Source organism: Chelonia mydas, chromosome 2 (assembly GCF_015237465.2).
Source record: "Chelonia mydas isolate rCheMyd1 chromosome 2, rCheMyd1.pri.v2, whole genome shotgun sequence".
In the NCBI taxonomy this organism is placed as follows: Eukaryota; Metazoa; Chordata; order Testudines; family Cheloniidae; genus Chelonia; species Chelonia mydas.
Window position 1 is genome coordinate 25107544 of NC_057850.1, and position 23286 is coordinate 25130829.

Below are 23286 nucleotides of genomic sequence, written 5' to 3' on the forward strand. Positions count from 1 at the left end.
TCTAGTGGTACCTGCCAGTACCCCTTGGTTAAGTTCAAGGTAGAGATGAACTGGGCCCGTCCCAGTTTCTCCAATAATTCATCTGTGCGTGGCATTGGATAGTTGTCTGGGCGACTCACAGCATTTAGCTTAGGGCAGTCCACGTAAAAACATATCTCCCCATCTGGTTTGGGAACTAGAACCACTGGAGATGCCCATGCACTGCCAGAGGGGTGGATTACCCCCATCTGTAGCATATCCTGGATCTCCTGTTCTATAGCAGTTTAAGCTTGAGGAGACACCCAGTAAGGTTGAACTTTAATTGGGTAAGCATTACCTGTGTCAATGGAGTGGTATCCCGTTCAGTCAGTCCGGGGGTGGCTGAGAATGTCAGTGCATAGCTAGTGCACAGCTCCTTGATCTGCTGTCGCTGCATACGCCCAAGGGTCATGGAGAGGTTCACCTCTTCCACGCCACCAGCACTTTTCCCTTCGTAGAAGACACCTTCAGGCCACTCAGCATCATCTCCTCCCTGGGCTGTAAACTAACAAACCTTTAATTCTCTGGAATAAAAGGGATTTAGAGAATTAATATGGTACACCTTAGGCTTTCGGTTGGAGGTGGGGAATACTATGAGATAATTAACAGCTCCCAGGTGCTCCTGGACCGTGAATGGCCCTTCCCACAACGCTTCCGTTTTATGGGCCTGGAGCGCCTTTAAGACCATGACCTAGTCCCCTACTTTGAAGGACTGCTCTCTGGCATGTTTATCATACCAGGCTTTTTGCTCTTTTTGAGCATTCTGTAGGTTTTCTTTAGCAAGGGCTAAAGAGGTTCGGAGGGTGTTTTGTAGGTTGGTTACAAAGTCCAGAATGTTCGTCCCTGGAGAAGGTGTAAACCCCTCCCATTGCTGCTTCACCAACTGTAATGGCCCCTTAACCTCGCGGCCATATACAAGTTCAAAGGGTGAAAACCCTAAACTGGGATGTATAGCTCTGTACGCTAAGAGCAACTGCTGCAACACTAGGTCCCAATCATTGGAGTGTTCATTTACCAATTTACGTATCATGGCCCCCAAAGTTCCATTAAACTTCTCCACCATGCCATTTGTTTGATGGTGGTAAGGAGTGGCAACCAAGTTATTTACCCCATGAGCTTCCCAAAGGCTTTCCATAGTTCCTGCCAGGAAGTTAGTTCCTGCATTTGTGAGGATGTCGGAGGACCAACCTACCCTGGCAAAAATGTCTGCTAGTGCCTGGCACACACTTTTAGCCCTGGTGTTGCTTAGAGCTACTGCTTCCGGCCATCGGGTGGCAAAATCCATGAAAGTCAGTATGTACTGCTTTCCTCTGGGTGTCTTTTTCGGAAAAGGACCCAGACTATCCACAGCTACTTGCTGAAATGGAACTTCAATGATGGGAGTGGCTGAAGAGGGCCTTTGACCTGGTCTTGGGGTTTTCCCACTTTTTGGCACACCTCACAAGACCGGACATAGGTAGAAACATCCTTGCCCATTCCCTCCCAGTGGAATGACCTCCCAAAACGGTCTTTGGTCCTGTTCACCCCAGCGTGGCCACTAGGATGATCGTGGGCTAAGCTCAAGAGCTTTACCTGGTACTTAGTTGGAACTACCAACTGTCTCTGAGGATGCCAGTCTTCATGGTGTCCACCAGACAGAGTTTCCTTGTATAAAAGTCCTCTTTCTACAACAAACCTGGATCGATTAGAAGAGCTGAGAGGCAGTGCGTTTCTCTGTGCCACCATCCAAGCTCTCTGGAGGCTTTCATCTGCTTCCTGTTTGGTCTGAAACTGTTCCCTTGATGCTGGAGACATCAGTTCCTCATTGGATTGTGGACCTAGGCTTGGTCCCTCTGGAAGCGATATAGGGGATGGGGCTGTTTCCGTTGACTGTGAACTGCTCTCCACTGGTGCACTATGTTGGGGTTCAGGCTCCGGCTGAGCCTCTTGTGTAGGGTTATTGGCTGCTGCCGGTTCAGGTTCGCTGGGGCCCTCTCGTGTTGGGGTTGCAAGTACTGTATTCAGTGCTGGCAATGGGTCTGGTGCTGGTTGTTCTGCCTGTTCTGGTTCTGGGGCTAGCTCTGTCTGGGTCTCTGGGACTGGATTCACTACTGCTGTTGCTGTTGTTGGCATGGGGTCCGGTTCCATCACCTCTGACCAGGTCCTGGTAGAAGTTTCTGGAACAGAGCTAGGCATGACAACTTGTTTAGCCTGGTTCGGGTGACCATTCCCACCCTCTTGGCTAACTTCACATGATTGGCCAAGTCTTCCCCCAGCAGCATGGGGATGGGATAATCATCATAGACTGCAAAAGTCCACGTTCCTGACCAGCCCTTGTACTGAACAGGCAACTTGGCTGTAGGCAAATCGAAAGAGTTGGACTTGAAGGGTTGAATTGTCACTTGAATCTCTGGGCCGATTAAATTTGGGTCCACTAAGGAAGCATGGATAGCCGACACTTGTGCTCTGGTGTTCCTCCACGCGGTGACCTTCTTCCCGCCCACACTCACAGTTTCCCTCCACTCTGAGGGTATCTGGGACGTATCTGGGCCTGAGGACCTCTGATGTGATTCCGGTGCAATGAACTGTAATCTGTTGGGGTTCTTGGGGCAGTTGGCCTTCACATGCCCTGGCTCGTTACATTTAAAACATCGTCCAGCTGACGGATCACTGGGGCTAGGTGGGTTGCTAGAGAACGGTGTGGCAGGACGATAAGGTGTCTGGAGTATTCCTTGGTGTGTAGTTGGGGCCTTGGGCTTCCCCCAGTAGTAGGGTGTGGTCTGAGGGTTTCACTTCTGGTATCCGCTCCAACTGCTACCAGGGTTGTTCCTCTCTCCTACCTCCACCTGTTTTGTTCCGGCTTGCCCCGCCTCTCTGGTGGTCAGGGACTGCTCGTATCGATCAGCATAAGAAGCAAGACTTTCTGCTGAGTCCATTTCCTTATCCCATAAACACTGTTTTATTTCCTCCTTGGACATCTTCAGGAATTGCTCCTGAGCTATCAAATCACACATTCCGTCAAAGCTAGTGACACCCCTTCCTTGGACCCATTTATCTAACAGGTCCTTCATCTGGTTTAGATAAGCCACATTACTTAGTCCAGGCCCTCTCTTAAGGGTTCGAAATTTTACTCTGTACGTTTCAGATGTAATTTGAAATTGCTTTAAAAGCAAATCCTTGAACTTATTATAGTCAGAAGCCTCATCAATAGGCATCTTATTGAATATGTCCAGAGCTCTTCGAGTCAATTTTGCGACCCATGTGGTCATCTTGTGAGCTTCAGGAATTTTATGGAGAGTGCACATTCTCTCAAAGGTGAGAAAATATTCAGCAATATCACTGGATACATCATACTGTGGACATAGTCGCTCCTATTTGTGGATTGTTGGAGAAGGATGGTTAGGGTTCTCCAGTAGATTCCGCTCAGCCTTTGCCTTCTCCATCTCCAGTGCATGATTCCTCTCTTTTTCCTTCTCCGCCTCAGCATGCTTCCTCTCCCCAGGCAGAGACAAAAAAACTCTAACTGCTTTCAGCTTAAAACCTGTTTCCAAGCAGCCCAAAGGAAAAAAAATGTCCTTTTAAAATCTGTGCTTCTGGTTCAGAAAATCTCAAATTGATCTCAAAATGATTTCAAATTAATCTCAAATTGATCCCACCGCTCTGCCACCATGTCAAGGTTCCTTCCCCACTCTGAACTCTAGGGTACAGATGCGGGGACCTGCATTAAAAACCCCCGAAGCTTATTCTTACCAGCTTAGGTTAAAAGCTGCCACCACCAAAGTGTTACACAAAGAACAGGGGAAGTACCCACTTGGAAATGTCTCCCCCCCAAAATATCCCCCCAAGCACTACACCCCCTTTCCTGGGGAAGGTGTGACAAAAATCCTCACCAATTTGCACAGGTGCACACAGACCCAAACCCTTGGATCTTAAGAACAATGAAAAAGCAATCACGTTCTTAAAAGAAGAATTTTAATGAAAGAAAAAGTAAAAGAATCACCTCTGTAAAATCAGGATGGTAAATACCTTACAGGGTAATCAGATTCAAAACATAGAGAATCCCTCTAGGCAAAACCTTAAGTTACAAAAAAGATAGAAAAACAGGAATATACATTCCATTCAGCACAACTTATTTTATCAGCCATTTAAACAAAACAGAATCTAACGCATATCTAACTAGATTGCTTACTAATACTTTACAGGAGTTCTGACCTGCATTCCTGTTCTGGTCCCAGCAAAACAATCACACAGACAGAGAGAGGACCCTTTGTTCCCCCCACCCCCTCCAGCTTTGAAAGTATCTTGTCTCCTCATTGGTCATTTTGGTCAGGTGCCAGCGAGGTTATCTTAGCTTCTTAACCCTTTACAGGTGAAAGGGTTTTTCCTCTGGCCAGGAGGGATTTAAAGGTGTTTACCCTTCCCTTTATATTTATGACAAATGTCATTTCTGGTATTTCAATACTATAGGCCGTATTGTGCCACTAAACTTTAAGCAGGACCTTCCCATTAATTTCAATTGAGAGTTCTGTTTAGGAACTGATGGCATGATTTAGCGCTCTGTTTTCACTTCATTCAAATACCCTGAAAAGCAAAGCCGGAGAATTCTGAGATTCTACTTTGTATCCATTACAAACACTGGCAACATTTTTGACAAAGTGAAATTGAATCATAATTTATCAAGTAGGAAAATATGCTTCAGGATGGACTTGGAGTTCAAAACTGAAACAGATTTATCTCTTTCAGTACATTAAACATTATCCTATGGTCTGCTACCCAAAACCACAAAGCCAAGCCAAATAATAATATTTTCATACTCTGAAAAACTACTTTCCTTTCTCCCAATGAAGTGATTTAAGGGAACGATGCTTGAAGGATTTTGCTGTATTTGCTGTATTTTTGCTATATTTCATTTTTAATTTAACAGAGAAAAGCAAGCAGCTATTTGTCTTACATCTTAAAATAAAAGGAAAGGGTGTGTACTACTTTTCATGCCCAAGGTTTAAAATAAAGTAATAAGATCACTTTATTTCTCTTTCTAAAGCCTCTTCTAAAGGCTCAGAGGGGGAAAAAAACTGTCTGATGTTGCATTTGGCAGATTCTCTGACTTCTCTGTGCAGATTGATGTAAAGTGTGTGTGAAAAAATGTTGCTCTAGGCCCATGTGTTGAGTGGCACTGCCAAAGGATTGCTTTTTAGTCTTGTGTAACTAATTTTGAATAATATGTTAAAAGGCATTAAACGTGTTAAACAAACTATACATAAACATAGAACTATTTGAAATTTTGTTTAAAAAATCATCTAAGTTAGACACAGACTTTAGAGGGTTTCTGGACATATCAATTATGACTAAAGAATCATGTATTATTTCATTATTTTTCATGCCATTGACCAATTTAAAGGTTATATGAAAGTCTTTAAGATCGATCCCAAATCTTCTTGGAAGAGATCTAAATTCTGTGCGATTTAGCACCTCTTAGCAAGATTGGACCTTAGGGTCCAATAGGAACCTTCATAGGATTGGACCTATGATATGACATCAGAGATCAATTTAGGTGAGTGGATATTGTTCTTTTTCTAATGCATATGGCATGAGATTTTTTTTTGGTGTACAAGAATTTTTTTTTACGGTGTCATTTCAGAATTGAATTGTTTTTTTGTTTTGTTTTGTTTTTTTTAAATTGAGCCTTAAGTTCCAGCGAACTGACAAATAACTTCTGTTGACCTTACTCTGTAGCAAACACCTGTTGCTCTACATTTGTCCACTGCTGAGTTTGTAATTATGGTGTAAGGGCTCAGTCCCACAAGGTACTCAGTATCATTGACTTCAGAGGGTGCTGGGGAAGTTCAGGGAGTACCCTACAGAATCAGTCCCAAGTTGCTGTGTACGGTTGGCTGTTTTCAGATAGCACCCTGATTTTCTGTGCAGTAAATATTGGTCCCATTCATGGACCTAGTTTCCCACTCCTCGGTCCATTGAAGTCTTTCTATTGACTTCAGTGGGAGTGGGATGAGGGTCTGGGCCAGCCATGGTTGTGGGCTCCTGGAAGGGAGATGCGGCACTTTGCATCAGTCTTCTGGATGGTAGATGAGGAGCCCTCACTACTAATGAAAAGAGTCCTGTCCAGCACTGCTTGGTCTGAATGGTAGTGGCCAGGGGGGCTTTAAATCTGGGCATAGAAATCAGGGGAATCTTGAAAGGATTCTCAAGGATCCAACAAAGTACTTGCAAAGACTAAGTCCAGTGTTTTTTTTTTTCTCTGTTATGTTCTCTTTTCTTTAATACTGGTTTTTCAGAGCCTGTGTCTGGTAGTAGCATAGAATGGCAATTGTGATTGAAAGTGATAGTTGTTATATGTATAAAGGTGAGGCTAACTGTTGAGTTTATGATTTGGGGCATGACTGGTTACGGTAGACTCCTTGTGCAGTGCCTGTAGGGTCTATTACAGGAGTGGATGGGGGAGGTTCTCTGGCCTGCAATGTGCAGGAGGTCAGACTAGGTGATCATGATGGTCCATTCTGGCCTTAAAGTGTATGAATCTATGAGTAAGGGATTAACTGGACATCCATTCATTACAGTTTTTTCAACCATTATTTGTGACTCACATAAATTCAAGACAGACTGTTCTTTCCTTCAAAGTAAAACGTGCCTGTTTTGGATTTGGTGGTTAAGTAGTGATGAGTTCATGTGATCTAGTGCCAAATTCTGCTCTCAGTGAAACTGTATTGAAGCCAATAGACTTGTAGTAGTTTAAAAGTCCAGAATTTTACCCTTAGTATTTAGAGTAGCATGAAACGGTAAAAAGTCCAAAGTCTAACTTTAAAAAAAAACTAACTGAAGCTCTGTTTCCGCCTACTAAAAATCCTCCTAAAAGCCTTTTAATTTCAGTATTGCTGTAATCTAAAATCTAAAATACTCTAACATTTTTGCTCAGGGTAGGACACATTTTCACTGTTTTTACAAAAATGGTCAGGTATATGCAATGTAATTGAATTTCCCATCTTTTCTCTAAGTTGTGTGAATGAATTCAAGTCACTACTTTCCATTAACCAATAGGCATTCAGACAAGAGGTTTCTGTCAACTTTTTGTGTTTTTTCAGATAACAAATATATCAAACGTATCTCTGGAGTTAAGATGATGGTCTGCATCTTCAGCTAGTGTCAGTGGGCTTCATTGACATCGGTGGAACTATGCCCCATTTGCCCCAACTGGCTCATCAATATAGTTAATTCAATATACTGTTTTTTCTGTTTAGGCCACCAGCCCAGCAACTGAGGCTGTGCTTTCATTTAGTCGAAAATGCCTGTATCTTATGAGTGGTGGTGGAGTGTTTAATATTTTCTTTCAGCCTATTCTAGCCACAGGCCTTTCACGTTAATAGGAGTTTTCCCTGAATGAGGAATAGGCTTAGCCCCATGTGGGCTGGGTGTGAGGGGAGCCATCTGCTATATAAAGCGTCATACACACCTAAAAAGAAAAGGAGTACTTGTGGCACCTTAGAGACTAACCAATTTATTTGAGCATGAGCTTTCGTGAGCTACAGCTCACTTCATCGGATGCATACTGTGGAAAGTGTAGAAGATCTTTTTATATACACAAAGCATGAAAAAATACCTCCCCCTACCCCACTCTCCTGCTGGTAATAGCTTATCTAAAGTGATGAGTTCATGTGATCTAGATAAGCTGTTACCAGCAGGAGAGTGGGGTGGGGGGAGGTATTTTTTCATGCTTTGTGTGTATAAAAAGATCTTCTACACTTTCCACAGTATGCATCCGATGAAGTGAGCTGTAGCTCACGAAAGCTTATGCTCAAATAAATTGGTTAGTCTCTAAGGTGCCACAAGTACTCCTTTTCTTTTTGCGAATACAGACTAACACGGCTGTTACTCTGAAACCTGTCATACACACCTAAGTTAGGAATGATCCAAAATGAAGCAGACGCAGAAAAATGTAAGTTCTTTGGGGCAGAGACTGTGTGTTTGAACAGCACCTGCCACAATGGGATACTAGTTCATGAGTAGGGCTCCTGGGCACTCTGGTAATACAAATAATAATAATGCTGTGTAATGCCTCTCTGCACATACTTCTATAACACTTCTGAAAATCAGGTAGACACCCAACTGGATTCTGGAGCTTAACATTAGGCCTTCAGTTTACACAGTCCTAACCAAAATGCCATAAGTGTTGTATCTTAAGTTGTATCTTAAGTGTGTTGTATCTTAAGTTGAAGATATTCCTCTGGAACAATATATTTCCTTGCCTTGATCTTAAGGGGTCATTTTGCTGGGCCTACAGAACTGTGGTAGGGCAATGAGACATGGGAATGACGTTCTGTGAATGTATGGATGAATAACATGGCACTGGGTTGAAACGAAGTGTAATATCTGCTAGAACATTGAGACACACATTTGATTTATGCCTGTAATGTTATTTAAAAACCTCTAATAAAACAGAATAGCACAGTACTATCTACTTATGGATGAGCCAATGAGGGCAGTCTGGATTATTGCATTTATACGTCTGCACAAAGTGTGTTTCAAGGAATAGAAGAAGAATATTGCCTAGTGCCTGTGGTATTTTTTTCTTTTTAAAACAAACAAGCAAACAAACAACCTGGCCTGCTGAATGCTCTTCTTTCTCTTTTATATCCACATTTAGATTATTTTGGCTGCTGCTCCACCATAATATTACGTGGGTGTCTGTGCTTACCAGGGTAGAGATTCAAATGAGTAGATTCACCCATGCACAGGTCTATTTGTTTTCTTTACCCCCACCAGAATGGACCTCGCTGGTCCCAAAAGCTATATTTATATTAACTCCCCTCTGAACCTGGCTGGAAGAATTTGCTTATAATTTTTAATGAGTTGCATCATTTAGGACTAGATCCTGCCATGCAGTGAGTGCCCCTGTCTTCTTCACTGTCTCCCCTGCCATCTGTCCCTGATGATGGGAGCTGAGCTCTTTTGAAAAACTGGCCCAACCCCTACAACAAAATCTCACGCTTGCCTCCCCTATATGGTCTTCTGTGGAAATCGGCAGCTAGTGACAAGCGGCCAAATCCTGCTCTCCTTACTCACACGTGTCACAAGGGGAATGCCTGGGTGCTGAGAACTCTGGGAAATGTGCTCCCTGTGTGTGCACAAAGAGAAAATGAATGGCAAGAGCTAGAATTCTACAACTGCAGTAAGAGATGGCTTGTCTTCTGTGGAAGCATTCAGATGCATTACAGTGTAGAGATATTCTGTACCCAGGACCTGCTGTAATTTCCATTCGAGCTGCATAATAATTTTCACATAATGCCAGCTTCCCATCTGTGCTGAGTACTATCTGAAGCTCTCAGAGCTCCATAAACTCTAAATTACAGCATTTGGCTTAGAAGTGTCATTCCAGTTTCTCCACCCCACACTGAAGTCTGACAAATGCTGCTCTAATGTGCTGTGTATGCCCAGGCAAGTGTGTAGGATAGTCAGGAGGGTGGTTTCATTCTTGCTAAATGATCTGTCTGATGAAGGGGAAAACAAACCCTAAAAGGAATCTTGGACTGTTAACAGCAACGATTTATGAGATTATCAGGCCTCTTTTCTTACTAGAGTAATAGTCAGAGGTTTACCAAGGGTGAGTATGCGGCTCATCAGTGAAAAGCCATTCATTTTTCAAAAATGTACTACACCCTCTTTTTAAATAGCTGTGAATCAGATCCAGACATTTAAGAAAAACAGAGCTGTAAATCATCAAGACAAATTCGAATTAGAAATAAAGCACCCATTTTTAACAGTGAGTGTGATTAACTATTGGAACAAAGTACTGAGGGAAGGGTTAGATTCTCCTTTTTATTATGTCTTCAGATGAAGACTGGATGCCTTTCTGGAAGACATGTGTAACTATAGCATCCATGTGACCATCATGGAGTCCGTTCTGTGGGCAGCTCTGGCCAAGAAAAGGCACGCGTAGGAATGCAGCAGGGAAACTCCCTTCCACCCCACGGTGCTGGAACAATTTGTATAGTGGGGGTGCTGAGAACCATTGAACCAAACTGTAAACCCTGTATCTGATGGAAACCACTTCAAGCTAGGGGGTGCTGCTGCACCCCGGCACTCCTAGTTCCAGTACCTATGCTTCCACCCCAGAAACTCCTGTTCCAAATCCCCTAGAGTAAATACACACACACACAATACAGTGGAATAGTACAATGAATATAGGAAAGGGAAATATTTATTTATTGAGGGATGAATGGAGAAAAACAACAGGAGGAAAAGATGGGGGAACAATAAAACAGGGTTACTTCTAACACAAGGACCCATCAGGCCAGTGGTACCACAATATAAAAGGATAGACACTGAGTCTAGATTCAGAGGTTAGGAATCCTGGGTAGAGTTCCAGTCCAACAGTGAGTCTTGAGTCATCTTCCACACCAGTAAACTTTCCCCAGCAAACCCTTCTGGTGCCCTCTTCTGCTGCTCCACACAAACCCACACAGAGCAACAACAGCCCCACTTAATTAGCTATAACTTCCTTCCTTATTCCCAACACAAGGTCACAAGCCCTAGTACTCATGGCCCCATGCAGCGCTGGGTGACAGTGATACTGAGACTGGCTGTGGTTTGGCCTTCTCAGGTGATCCCTTCTTGGCACAGTGTTCCTCCTGGTTCCTGTGCTGGGACATCCTGTCAGCTGCTCTGTCTCTCCCAGGCTTCAGGCTGGTTCTTGGCTGCTTCTGTATGTGAGGGCCTGCTCGATTTGGGGCTCTTGTCTGGAGCTCCAGAAACACACACTCCCCTGTGGCTTTCCCTACCTTAACTCCCCTCCCTTTGGAACAACAAGGCCTTCCTCTGCCTCAGGTTTTAAAGGAGTCGTGCTCTCTAAACCCCAGGGGAGATACACAGGCTTTAGTCACGCACAGGTTATTGAGCTCAATGAAAGGGTAACTGGGTGAAATTCTATGCCCTGTGTTATATAGGAGGTCAGACGAGATGATCTCATAGTCCTTTCTGGTCTTAAAATGTATGTATGAAACCTCTGCTGCCATGGGGGCCGTGTAATGGAGGCTGGGAGAGGCTAAGCCTCCCCAAGCCTCGGCTAATGCTCCCCGCCACAGCCCCAGACTGTGGTAGGGCTCAGTGCTCCTCTGGACAACCAGGACTCAGACAGGCAGGTGGACCAGGGCGGACTGGGAAGATGGGTGGGCCGGGGTGGCTTGGGCAGGCTGGCCAGATGGGGCTCAGGGCAGCTTAGGTGGGCGGGCCAGGGTGGGTTGGGCAGGCTGGCCGGGGCTCCTCTGGCCCCAGCAGGTGAGAGTGGAGAGATGGAGCGGGGTCACGGTCTTGGGTGGAAGGGGTGGGGCCTCAGGTGGAAGGGGAGGGGCAGGGGGCTAGCCTCCCTGAATGGGGAGTTCATGCGCCATCCATATGTACTGCACTTCCATACATTTTCTAATGGAGGACTGGATTAATCAGGGGAGGCAGAGAATGCCTTTTGACCCCTAACAAGGCAGCAGAGACCAAAAGTCAGTACAATCTGATACATAGGTGCTGGAACGAGGGTCACTGGGGTGCTCCCACACCCCCTGGCTTGAAGTGGATTCCATTATATACAGGCTTGACAGTTTGGTTCAATGGCTCTCAGCACCCCTACTATACACATTGTTCCAGCACCCCTGATTGAATAGCTGTTTGTAAACCTGCATGATAATCAAGTGATGGTCAAGTGTCCACATCTCCCATTGATATCCGTTTTGGTTTTGTGCCTGAAGGAGTTTTGCTTATGTAGCGTGCACATCTGGTTCCCTTGAATGGAGCCTCAATACAGAGGCTAATGCTGAATGGGCATAGAATGTGAGATACTTATACCTAGAGATGGTTCTTCAGGGTGGGGTAAGGGCACATCGGTGGGATGGTGTGGAGAAGCTTGTGTTGCCATTGCCTGTGTTACATTTGTTCTTTGTATCAACAGAGAATTATGGAGCTAGAGCTATCAATCCAGCACCACTGATGGACAGCCAAATATACTTTAAATAAATAATGTTCTCCTTGTATAAAGCTTCATATTCAGTTCTCATTATAATCCATTCTAGAAGATGAATCCCTCAGTAACACACACATGCTTGTTTTCCACAAATAGCCACAAATAGAGGTAATGCATAGGAACTGATTCAGATAACGTTTGTAAAACCAACAATATTTAAAAGAGTAGCAATGAACAGAATGCACAATATTGGGCTGGAGCAAAGTTCTGTGTCCCAGGGCCGTGCCCGTACCTACTGACATCACATGTATCATAGCACTTCATGCATGGAAGTAAACAAGTGCACTCATACATTTTATTGATGCATTACTGGAGAAACTGCAAACCAAAATTTGTATTTAGATGACAAAATAATGACATTCCAAGGGACGATCTCACACCTGAGCAGAGTCATCCCGGATTAGCACTTCCTGAGGCCTCCAAGGAAAATTCAAATTACTGCAGGAAGTTGAGCTGATTATTCATTAGGTAGCTCCCAGTATAGTGTTAGGGTTGTTATAGGGCATGTGCCTTTTGGATAAGGTGTAAAACTAATATCCCATGACAGGAAGCATTAGCCCTAGTGTTCTGGGGCATTCCATTTTGGGAGATTAAATTCTACCCTCCTAAAGCCTCCCTGTACTTTCAATTAGCTGCAGCATTCTTCGCATGTCTAAAACTATTGTTTAGTGTTGCTGTTGGATATTAAACAGCAGTTACATTTTATCGCAGGAGTGGCTGAATGTCAATGCTAGATTAAATGAAAGGCACTTTCAAAAAGCATGGTGCTACATTTATTTGATTGTTAAAAATAAATATAGGAAAGGAGCGTCCTTTGAATTTTGATCTACCTTTTTGGTAATAGTGCAATCTAGTAGTTTTTTTTCCTATCACAGCATAATTAAAATTGCTCAACAGTACAATAATATATTTATCATTTCTGTTGCACTATAAGTGTGCATGATGGTGGGGGATAGCTCAGTGGTTTGAGCATTGGCCTGCTAAACTCAGGGTTGCGAGTTCAATCCTTGAGGGGGCCATTCGGGATCTGGGGCAAAAATTGGGGATTGGTCCTGCTTTGAGTTGGGGGTTGGACTAGATGACCTCCTGAAGTCCCGTCCAACCCTGATATTCTATGATTCTATGGTTCATGATACAGATGGCCTGATTCTCCTCTCACTTACATCAATGTAAATCAGGAGCAATTCCACTGAAATCTGTGGGCCAGATCCACAGTTGGTGCAAATAAGCACTGCTCCTGGGCCCATTGGAGTTACACTAGTGTAAGTGAGAAGACAATCCAAATCCATAGTCCTGTTCCCACAGCATTTACAGTCTAAGAGCTCTATCCTACAAAGAACTGCTTAAGTGATTTGCAGGGTAAGTCCCTTTGTTAGATAATGAACGGACCCAGGAAAATAGAGGGGGATCATGGTAAAATCATGCTATTTAATTGGTTAGGGTTAGCTTGGACTTTGTTGGTTCCAGAATATTTTAATAGTTGTAATATGGAAAGCCTGGGTTTTTTTTCAAATATTAAATTTTCTGTGATAATGTAGCCACTGGAAAGTGGGAAAGTTGGTTCATAGTTGTTTTCATATATTGCTGCAGTACGTCTTTTTTTAATGACTTTGAAGAAACAGACATGATTAGATACATAAGCACATAGAACTGTAAGGTTTTTTTGGCTGTGCTGTCTCATAGGACTAAAGAGAACAATATTTAATTTTCCTTTTGCTAGTTCTTGGATATCTATGTTAAGTGGACAACTCAAGAAACCGCTCCCCCAAAGTACCTCCATTATGACCCAGTGACATCTCGCCAACTGATGTGTGACCTGTGCTCTCCGGGAACCTATGTAAAACAGCACTGTACAGCTACAAAAAAGACTGAATGTGCACCATGTCCAAATCAGTACTACGCAGAGGACTGGAACAGCAACGATGAATGCCAGTACTGCAACGTAGTGTGCAAAGAGCTGCAGTATGTGAAGCAAGAATGCAACAGTACACAGAACCGCATCTGTGAATGTATTGAAGGGAGATACCTTGAGCTAGAATTTTGTTTAAGGCACACAGAATGTCCTCCTGGATTTGGTGTAGTACAACCAGGTACGTATCTGCTTTCAATATGCAACAGAATTAATTAGAGCTGTACAAAGCATTAAAGCATTTGTACAAATGTACAAAGCATTAAAGACTTGTGGCACTAAAAGATTAGGAAACAAGCTTGTCTAGATGAAATTACAGACTAATAAACGGCAAAGCTAATGCAACCTGTTACCATTGTGACATTGCTTTGGACTATAGCCAAAGGAACATTTCTCAGTGGAATACTCTGCTCCTACTGAATATGTAACTTAATGGTAGTACAAATGTAGCAAATTGCACTCTAATGAGAAACATGATGGATAGCCTCCTTTAAAGGAACATTATCTGGGATACAGTATTTCTGTTCTTTCATTTTGAAATCTGCTGTTTCAAGCCACTGTGTATCTTGACAAACACCAGAAGCATTAACTGATACAGCACCAAGAGCATAATTATAACAATATTAATGTAGCTCTAGAATCAGAGCAAAATGTGGTAATAATTAATTACCAGTGCCCTAAATGGGAACTGCAAGAGAAACCATTATTATTATCATCCAAAGACCAGGCAACTACTTCTTTGTCAGACAAGCTGGTAACATGCTGTATGTCTGGGAGGGATAAAGGCTGTAGCAATGTTGTTTCCGTGGAGCATTTTCTTCATTTTAGACAAAATAAATTGTTAAGACTAAGTTCTTGTCTTGAAACAAAATATTTTGTCATCCTGCAAATGATGTGGCCCAGTGTCGTGCCAACATTGAATGTGGCCTAAAAGAAATGGAAGCTGGCATTCTGACTAATCATAGTTACACCATATCCTGCATGCTACTGCATAGATCCATATGGCATTTAAATTGTTTCATGGGCTCTGATTGTGCAACAGGATCTATGTGCACAGACTTCTATGCCTTTGTTGAATCCCACTGAATTTTGGGTGTAGAGATCCATGCAGGCAAAATCTATGGATTTCTGGGTATAAGGATCCATGCAGGTTGAGGCCATAGTTAGTATCGCTGTTAACTTTGAAACTAAAGTAGCAGAAAAACAAAGGATAATGAACGGGAATTTCAAAAGTAGTTAGCATTGGCCTACCTCTATTCCTGTTGAAGCCAGTGACAGTTATATTATTGACCTCAGTGGGAGCAGAGTTAGGCCCCCAGGGGGTATGTTTAAAAGAAGTGAGCTGAGGGCCCAAGTAGACCCAAAGTTTGAACATTCAGTTCCTTATGGATTTGGTATAAAAATCAGTCTTCCTAGCACTGAGTAATTATTTTGGAATCTGTATTATTGTGTGTTCCACATGAACAAAGGTGTGAATGTATGCTGTATGGTTGTGGATGATGTAGATACACAGCAGGGTTTTATATGAGACCAGCAATGTATGTGTATTTGTACTTTTTATGCAACAGAACAGGGGGGTTAAAGAGTTATTGTAGATTCCTGGTGGTGCTGTCCACATCTGGTCTGATTGATGTGGCTGTGCTGTGCATACTAGATTAAACAATTCAGTCTAGTAATCCATCAGTCAAGTAATTTGTCCTTTATTAAAACAAAGAAACTGTTTCTGACAGTAGCAGTAGCAGATTCACATGGCTATGACGTAGCCATGGTTGCCATAGAAGAGACTTCTTTCTTCAGTGGTCCCTTGCAAGTCACCTTCCTGTGAGTCAGTATGGGAGGATTTAGACTTCCTAAATCCCTCAAAATTGCATCTTCCAACCTCATTTGTGGTCAGTCCTGTCCTCTGCTTCCTTTGACCTCAGACCTACAAAGCTTCTGTAAAAGTGTATCTTCTGCACATTGGATATAATTCCATCATTGCTGTCATCTTGTTCTCAACTGGTGCAAGACTGCAACTTGCCAGGATTCTCTAAGTATCTCCTTGTTTGTGACAAAATCAAACCAATGGCTGTTAAGAATATGCCATAATTTTTTATACTGAAAGCTATTTAGTTTCCTTTCCCTAGTTGTTTTTAACCGCCATGTTTCTGCTCCATACAACAATTGTCATCACTACTGCATTGAACACTCATATCTTAGTTGTCACACAGATATCCTGCTGCCCAAACAGAGGTCTTTGAAGATGCTCAAATGCCATTGATGAAAGAATGATCCACCGTGTAACCTCTTCAGCTATTGAACCTCCTGCGGTCAGCCAGCTACCCAAATAGACAAAACTATTCACTCATTCAGTCTATTGCCATCGACATACAACATCAGAAGGTCATTCATTTCCATTTTATAGGAGGTACGCCTAGCTTTGGTTTATCACCATTGATCTTAAATCCCATAGATTCTGCAGTTAGTCGCAGCTCTTCCAGCAGTAGCTGTAGTTGGTCAGTAGTCTCTCCAAGTAAGGCAATTTCACTGACATACTCAAGATCCCCTAAAGATGAATCTTTAAGTTTCACACCTTCTACTTTGTCCTCAAGCAGCTTTGTCATCATATTGTCTATTAGAACATTAAATAATATAGATGAGAGACCACATCCCTGGAGTACTCCTGATTCTTCTGAAAACCAGTCTGTAATATAACCGTTGACCCTCAGACAGCTAAATTTATACTGGTACAGGTCCTCCACTAGGCCCACTAAGTCCTCAGGCACTCCATACTGGTATAGTAGTATCTATAATTCTGATCAATACACTGGGTCAAAAGCAGTTACAAAGTCTATACATGAGATGTTAACTTCCTTTGGTCACTCTAGTCATTTTCAATAACATTTCGCAGAACGTCAAGTATCAGAGGGGTAGCCGTGTTAGTCTGGATCTGTAAAAGCAGCAAAGAGTCCTGTGGCACCTTATAGATTAACAGACATATTGGAGCATAAGCTTTCGTGGGTGAATACGTCTGTTAGTCTATAAGGTGCCACAGGACTCTGCTGATTTCGCAGAACGTATATTGCATGGACTGCAGGTTGAACTGTAAAGAAACCACACTCGTGGTTTTTTGGTTGAGATAGTATTTCAGTTAGTTCAGTAGTATGATCATAAACACCTTCCCTGGGACTGACAACAACAACATTCCCCTTTAATTTGAGCAAGCTGATTTAAAAAAAAAAAAGGAAGAACAAAGAGTGATGCAGCCATTTTTCCAATCTTCTGGAATGTGATCAGTTTCCCAAACTTTAAAGACAACTCTGAAGCCAATGAACTAAATCCAGGCCTCCTCTCATTATCTGTTCTGATGAAGTATTGTCAAGACCAGGTGCTTTATCATTTTCTAACTGTTTGACCATAAGCATCACTTCTTCTAATGTCACCAGCCTGTTTTCTACAGGGTTCATTTTTGGATTAAGTTAAAGGTTATGCCTTGATGGGGATCTGTTCACTAATTCACAATAATGCTCATGCCAATGCTTAAGTTGTGCATCAATATCATGACAGAACTCTCCATTTTTGTTCTTAACTGGAAGAAGCTGTGAGAACAGATGTCCCATTAGGATTTCAAAGTGTCAAAGACACATTTCTGATCATGTCTTTTAGAGGCTTCCTCAGTGCACTGTGCCATATGAGTCCGCCATTGCTTACAATCACTTTGACAAGCCCTCGTGACTACTTGTTCAAGACATTTCTTCTCCTGTATTGCCCATTTCCTCTCCTCATCACTGACTCAACTCTGACTTTCCAGTGCATCCATTCTGCAATGCACCTCTTTTTTTTCCTATAATTTGATGGTATCATCTGTAATCCAGTGTTGCTTTTTCATTCTCCTTAGTCCCAGTTGTTCTCCAGCAGTCTTTGTGATAGAATCCCGAAATAAAGAATCCTGTTCTTCTTTCACGGTACACAACTGGTTATCCAATATACAATATTTGTTGGAAATCGCTACCATGTAGCTATTAACAATTACTTCAACATGAAACTTATCAACATTGAAGCATTTCAGTGCAATACATACATGTCTCTGGTACTTTATTAAACAGAACATCATTGTTGCTATTAGGAGCAAATCAATACTCCTAAATACACATACATCCCAGAGGAGTTTAGTCAAGAGTGTCTGAACTAGAATGTGATCCAAGGTTTTATTGTCACCCAATTGATATCAAAATGTATACATATGGCAATTCTTGTGCTTAAACCAGATACCATTAAAATAGTCCAATATCTTGATAGTAGCTGATAAAATAATACAGATTAAGACACAGGACCGGCAGTCAGAAGATATAGGTTGTATTCCCAATTCTGCTATAGTTTCCTGTATGATCTTCAGGCAAATCATTCAACCTCTCTGTGGCTCATTTTCTTAATTTGTAGACTGGAGTACTAATGGTCACCTCTTACACAATATGTTCTTTGGCTTAACATGCTAAAGTTTGTCAAGAACTTCATGATCCTTGGATGGAAGGTATTATAGAAACATGCAGTAATAAGAATAGAGGCAGGTACAAACTTGAGATTGGTTACTGCCTAGAGAAGAGAATGAAGGGAAGGAGACACAGGAAAACAAAGGAATGTCTCAGAAATAAGTCTTTTTCAACTGTAATGCCCCAATCTCCAAAGTTGCAGAACTGCTTTCCACGTCATGCTCATACAGAAAGAGGCAAGAGATTAAATATCGTAGGAGCATTAGCTGAAACTTTTATAGCTACACTATTCGTTGGTATGCAGATTGCAGAAGCATTGCTAGATAAGAAGTTTGATGTAGTGGCTTTTACAGCTAGGTTAGAAGCCAGAGTCAAGGGGCCTGAAACAAAGTACATAAGGATGTCCATTTGAAAGACTCACAAAAGAAGTCTGGGTTGTGTGGGAAGCCTGCTTACTATAGCCATCAAAGGATAATAAAATAATGGCTAACAAAACTGAAGTCATCAATCCAAGACCAAGCCAAATGTGTTAAGCTTCCAGAAGAAGACAAATGATCTAATCACATAATCTTTTGGAGAGATGGGTTCCCAAACTACAGCAGAGTGCATCAACTAAACGGCAAGTTGGCCTCAAACAAGAAACAGAGATACAGACTCTGGCAACATAATAACTTTTATAATCTTCAGGTTTTTAAGACAAGGTAATTGCTGGAAAACTTAAAGACAGTGAACCAAATTTTGTTCTCTGTTACATCTATGCAACATCACTGAACACAATGTGTTTGTACTGGTGTAACTGAGGGTGGAGTGTGGCCTTAGTCTATCAAAAATATGCCTCATAATCAGATATGGAAACAATGTGGTTCAGTGGCTGGGACGCAGGCTGGAGAATCAGAATCTGACTACTGCTCCCAGTTGCCACTGCCTCAGTGTAACCTTGGGCAAATCACTTAACCTCTCTGCTTCTCAGTTTCCATATCTGTTACTTCAGATAAAGGACAATTAACCATCTTTGTAAAGTGCTTTGAGATCCATTGAAGTATAGCACTATAAAATTAAGTATATTTTTCTTCCGTGATCTTAGTCCTGGCACCCAGGCTATGAGGCATGCATTGGTGGCACTATAAATCTTTCTGTGGCAAGGGAATCAAAGCAGAGGTCACCCTGCTGGCCAAATATTATCTACACCATCAAAGCATATTTATTCTGGGAAGTGATCCTACTGTCAGACTATTAGATGCTGTTAATTTAGCAGCCATCCAAGAGAGCTCATTGCACATTATTTGTTTCTTTTGGATACAAAAGGACCTCACCTTCTCTGGGACTGTTCCTATATTTATACTATAGTATATATAGCCTCTTTGTCCTACAAAATTGATTCTGGCAACTGGAAATTTCTTATTTTAATGTATTTTGTAAACTGATCAGATTGTTTCTCACACTGGTGCTCTCTGGTCTGTTTAGTTCTTGTACTTTACTAAGGTTTGGTATTTTGTAGTTTTAATAACATATGCCTCTTACTTTTGAAATTCATTTTAACTAGAATATGAGTTCCTTCGAAGGACTGATAAGGAACTAGAATTGGGCCAAAATTAGAACCCCAAAAGCAAAAGTACCTACAAATTGCAAAGAAGAACAGGAATTTAATCTGTCGACCTAAATCAGCCATTATATCTTTGATTCTAGGTCAGATCAAAACTACATGGGGCTTGTTTTCTGGTTTGGGTATGGATGCAATTGAAATCACACAGTAACATCTATTCTCAGGACATTGCACCCCAAAATGACAGAAATTACATGAGATCACCTGATCGTGCAACGTTTCTGCCATTTTGGACCATTTTGCAAGAACAATCTTTGAGATCTGATCCTGTCGAATCCAAACCAAGCCTTCGCCACTCTCTGCGCTATGGTGCCCAATAATGTGGCCGGCTTCCTAGGAGAAATCCACTTGGGAGTTAACGCAGATCAAAGCAGTGTTAGCTCTCACTGTGCACCTGCTATTCCCCTCAAGCGGGCACCAGGGGGACAGTCAATGGCAGCACAAATTCTAAGTGAGGGAGGCTGGAGGAGCAGTGCACCAGAGGTTCCATACTGCTTTAACCATGTAGAACCTAGGACTCTGCTGGGTTTCCAGATCACCCATCCTACTCCTTTCCCATTCAGAGGAAGATGCAGAAGAAACTCTGCACCCTACTGGAGTTTCCATGTACTTTGTCCCCTCCTGCAAGTATTTCTGGGAATGAGGACAATCTATCTCCATCTCCCAAAATATGGAGATGCTAATCTCTTTGGAAGGAACAACCTGAAAAAGCAGCATATCTATGGTAGGGGAAAGTCCACCAGAAATTCTCTTAGCAATGGTAGTTGATGCCCAATCATCTGAAATGTGCAGATCTTTGTCAGTTGGACTTTCATATTGTTTACGGCAGCTGTCATTGCATAATATTAGCAGATTAAAAAGGAAAATCTCTATGTAGCCTTCTGTGGTGCATTATTCTGTCACTATCTTTTAGAGGGTTGGCTATCGCAAAATTAATTTCTTTTAAGTAATTGTACAGAATCACTTTTGAAGTTAAGATATGAACAAGGAGAGCTCTTGCTCTCCTGCACATGTTTTTACTCATTATCTAGTGAAAGCAGAAGTTCTGCGTTTGAGTATATATAAATATACTCTTTATTTCTTGGCTACTTGAAAACTCAGAGATTCATATCCTTTTGTTTCTAAGCAAGTCTTAGAAATGTAAAATTGTAGCAAAGGTGGATTTGCTTATTTTTACGCAAACCTCTGTGCATTTAGCTTTTACAGCAAGTACTCCTAAAATACACTAGATGGAGGCATTTTCAAATGCAAATATAGTCCTCAATTCCAGCAAAGAATTGAATCCTAGAGTATAGACTTCAGAGTGGTAGCCATGTTAGTCTGTATCAGCAAAAACAACGAGGAGTCCTTGTGTTGCCTTAGAGACTAACAAATTTATTTGGGCATAAGTTTTCGTGGGCTATAACCCACTTCATCAGATGCATCATGCCATGCATCTGATGAATTGGGTTATAACCCACGAAAGCTTATGCCCAAATAAATTTGTTAGTCTCTAAGGTGCCACAAGGACTCCTCGTTGTTTAGACTATGGACTAATAGACTTTAAGGTCAGAAGGGACCGTGTCTTTAAGTGCATCCTTATTCAATGACACATTTACTCATGTGTTTGACTTTGAGCATATACTTAAGTCCCATTGGTGTCAAGGAGACTTAAGCATGTGCTTAAAGTTAAGACCATGCTTAAATACTTAGCTGAATAAGAATATACTGCTGAATTGGGGATATATTGTATGAGCTTTGATTTGAACCAGGATTTTCCTTTGATAGACTCTTCACAGTAGCTGCCTGGCTTAAGTTTCATACATTAATTTTCTCCCTTTCAGTCAATGTGATGCAGTAATGTTCCATGTTGTCTCAGTTCTTTAACTGTGGGACAATAAATATCTTCTTTATAATAGCAGTTAGGGCAAATACTGTCTATATACTTTTCCTGATCATACATAATTATTAGATATTAGGCAAGTATAGAATAATGTAATCAATCCAAGAAAGGGTCAATATGTAATCTTGAATTTACCATGTTACTGAACAACAACTTACTTTTAAAGGCTTTGGAAACTCATTTAGATTATGCAATGGCATAATTTGTTGTAACTTTGGAAATTCATATTTGAGAGATTAAAAATATGTATTGGAGAAACTTCCACAAATGTGCATATATAAAGGAAGGGAGGAAAGTCACAATGGATGAATGGTTTTAATTTAAAGGCCAATATGTAAACTGTATTCAAATTATATTACAGAACACACACAAAAAGAAGAACCTGCCTGCAACAGATTTAAAGAAATGGGCTGAATTCTACTCAGTTACAAACAGAGTAATTTATTTTAGTGATTGTCTGCACAGATGTAACGGAGCAGAATTTGGACCAATGTTTTGTGCCCTTTAATTGATTCTCAGAAAAAAATCTATATGGAGGAAAACTGAAGGTCAGACACCTTTTGTAAACATTTGAATAAAGTCAAGTTATCTGGTGCTAATTTACAAATGTATGCAAGGGTGAGAAGCCAGTGTGTTTAAAAATATTATTTAACATACTTCTGTAGCATGAGCATCTGAATTTGAGAGAAAAGTTTTCAAAATTATACAAATATCTTCCAAGTGAGTGTTCAAGTAGGAACGAGAAAGCATGAAAATCCGAAGTCATGGTTTATTTTTTGCTATTTTCTTTCCTGGTGCACAAAAACTCACACAAAATATGTATCTTTTATAAAAGATAGTGGGTTTTGTTTTTCTAAAGGAACCCCTGAGAGTGACACCATTTGCCAGAGATGTCCAGAAGGATTTTTCTCAAATGAAACTTCATCCAAAGCAGCCTGCCAAAAACACACAAACTGCAGTGCACCAAATCATAAAATAGCACTGAAGGGCAATGCGGTTCATGACAATGTGTGTCATGAAAACACGGACACATCAACTCAAAAATGCGGAATAGGTATGTATAATGCCAAAGTGTAGTGTAAGTATCCCGACAAGCATTATTAAAATGGGATTAGCAATGGCTATGATAAAAATTATTAAAACTGTTAGGGGCTCAGATACTACGGTGATGGGAAAACTTTAAAATCTAGTTACTGTCGATTAGATGATATAGAAGGGGTAAGAAGCATATATTTCATAGCTCTAAAGACCAGTCCCTTATTTTAAACATGTTTTTAAAATAGTTTTTCTTACAATTCTGGACCCTCTATGTTTTGTTAGGGCCAAACAATTTCAGAAGAATTCAGACATTTGCTGGGATCATCTTGGCTTATTTCACCAAATCAATTCCCTATCATTGCAGGGGCC

General features: G+C 41.5%; 1 protein-coding gene across 3 annotated transcripts in view; it reads left to right on the forward strand.

The window, feature by feature from the left end:
- Positions 1-23286, forward strand: part of TNFRSF11B (TNF receptor superfamily member 11b) — a 92123-nt gene that overhangs the window by 65452 nt on the left and 3385 nt on the right. For all 3 annotated transcript variants that reach the window (XM_043539152.1, XM_027828573.3, XM_007066263.4), the window contains 2 exons: positions 13737-14106; positions 22739-22933. In XM_043539152.1, coding sequence (XP_043395087.1) covers positions 13737-14106; positions 22739-22933 — 565 coding nt within the window. The remainder of the gene's footprint in view (positions 1-13736; positions 14107-22738; positions 22934-23286) is intronic.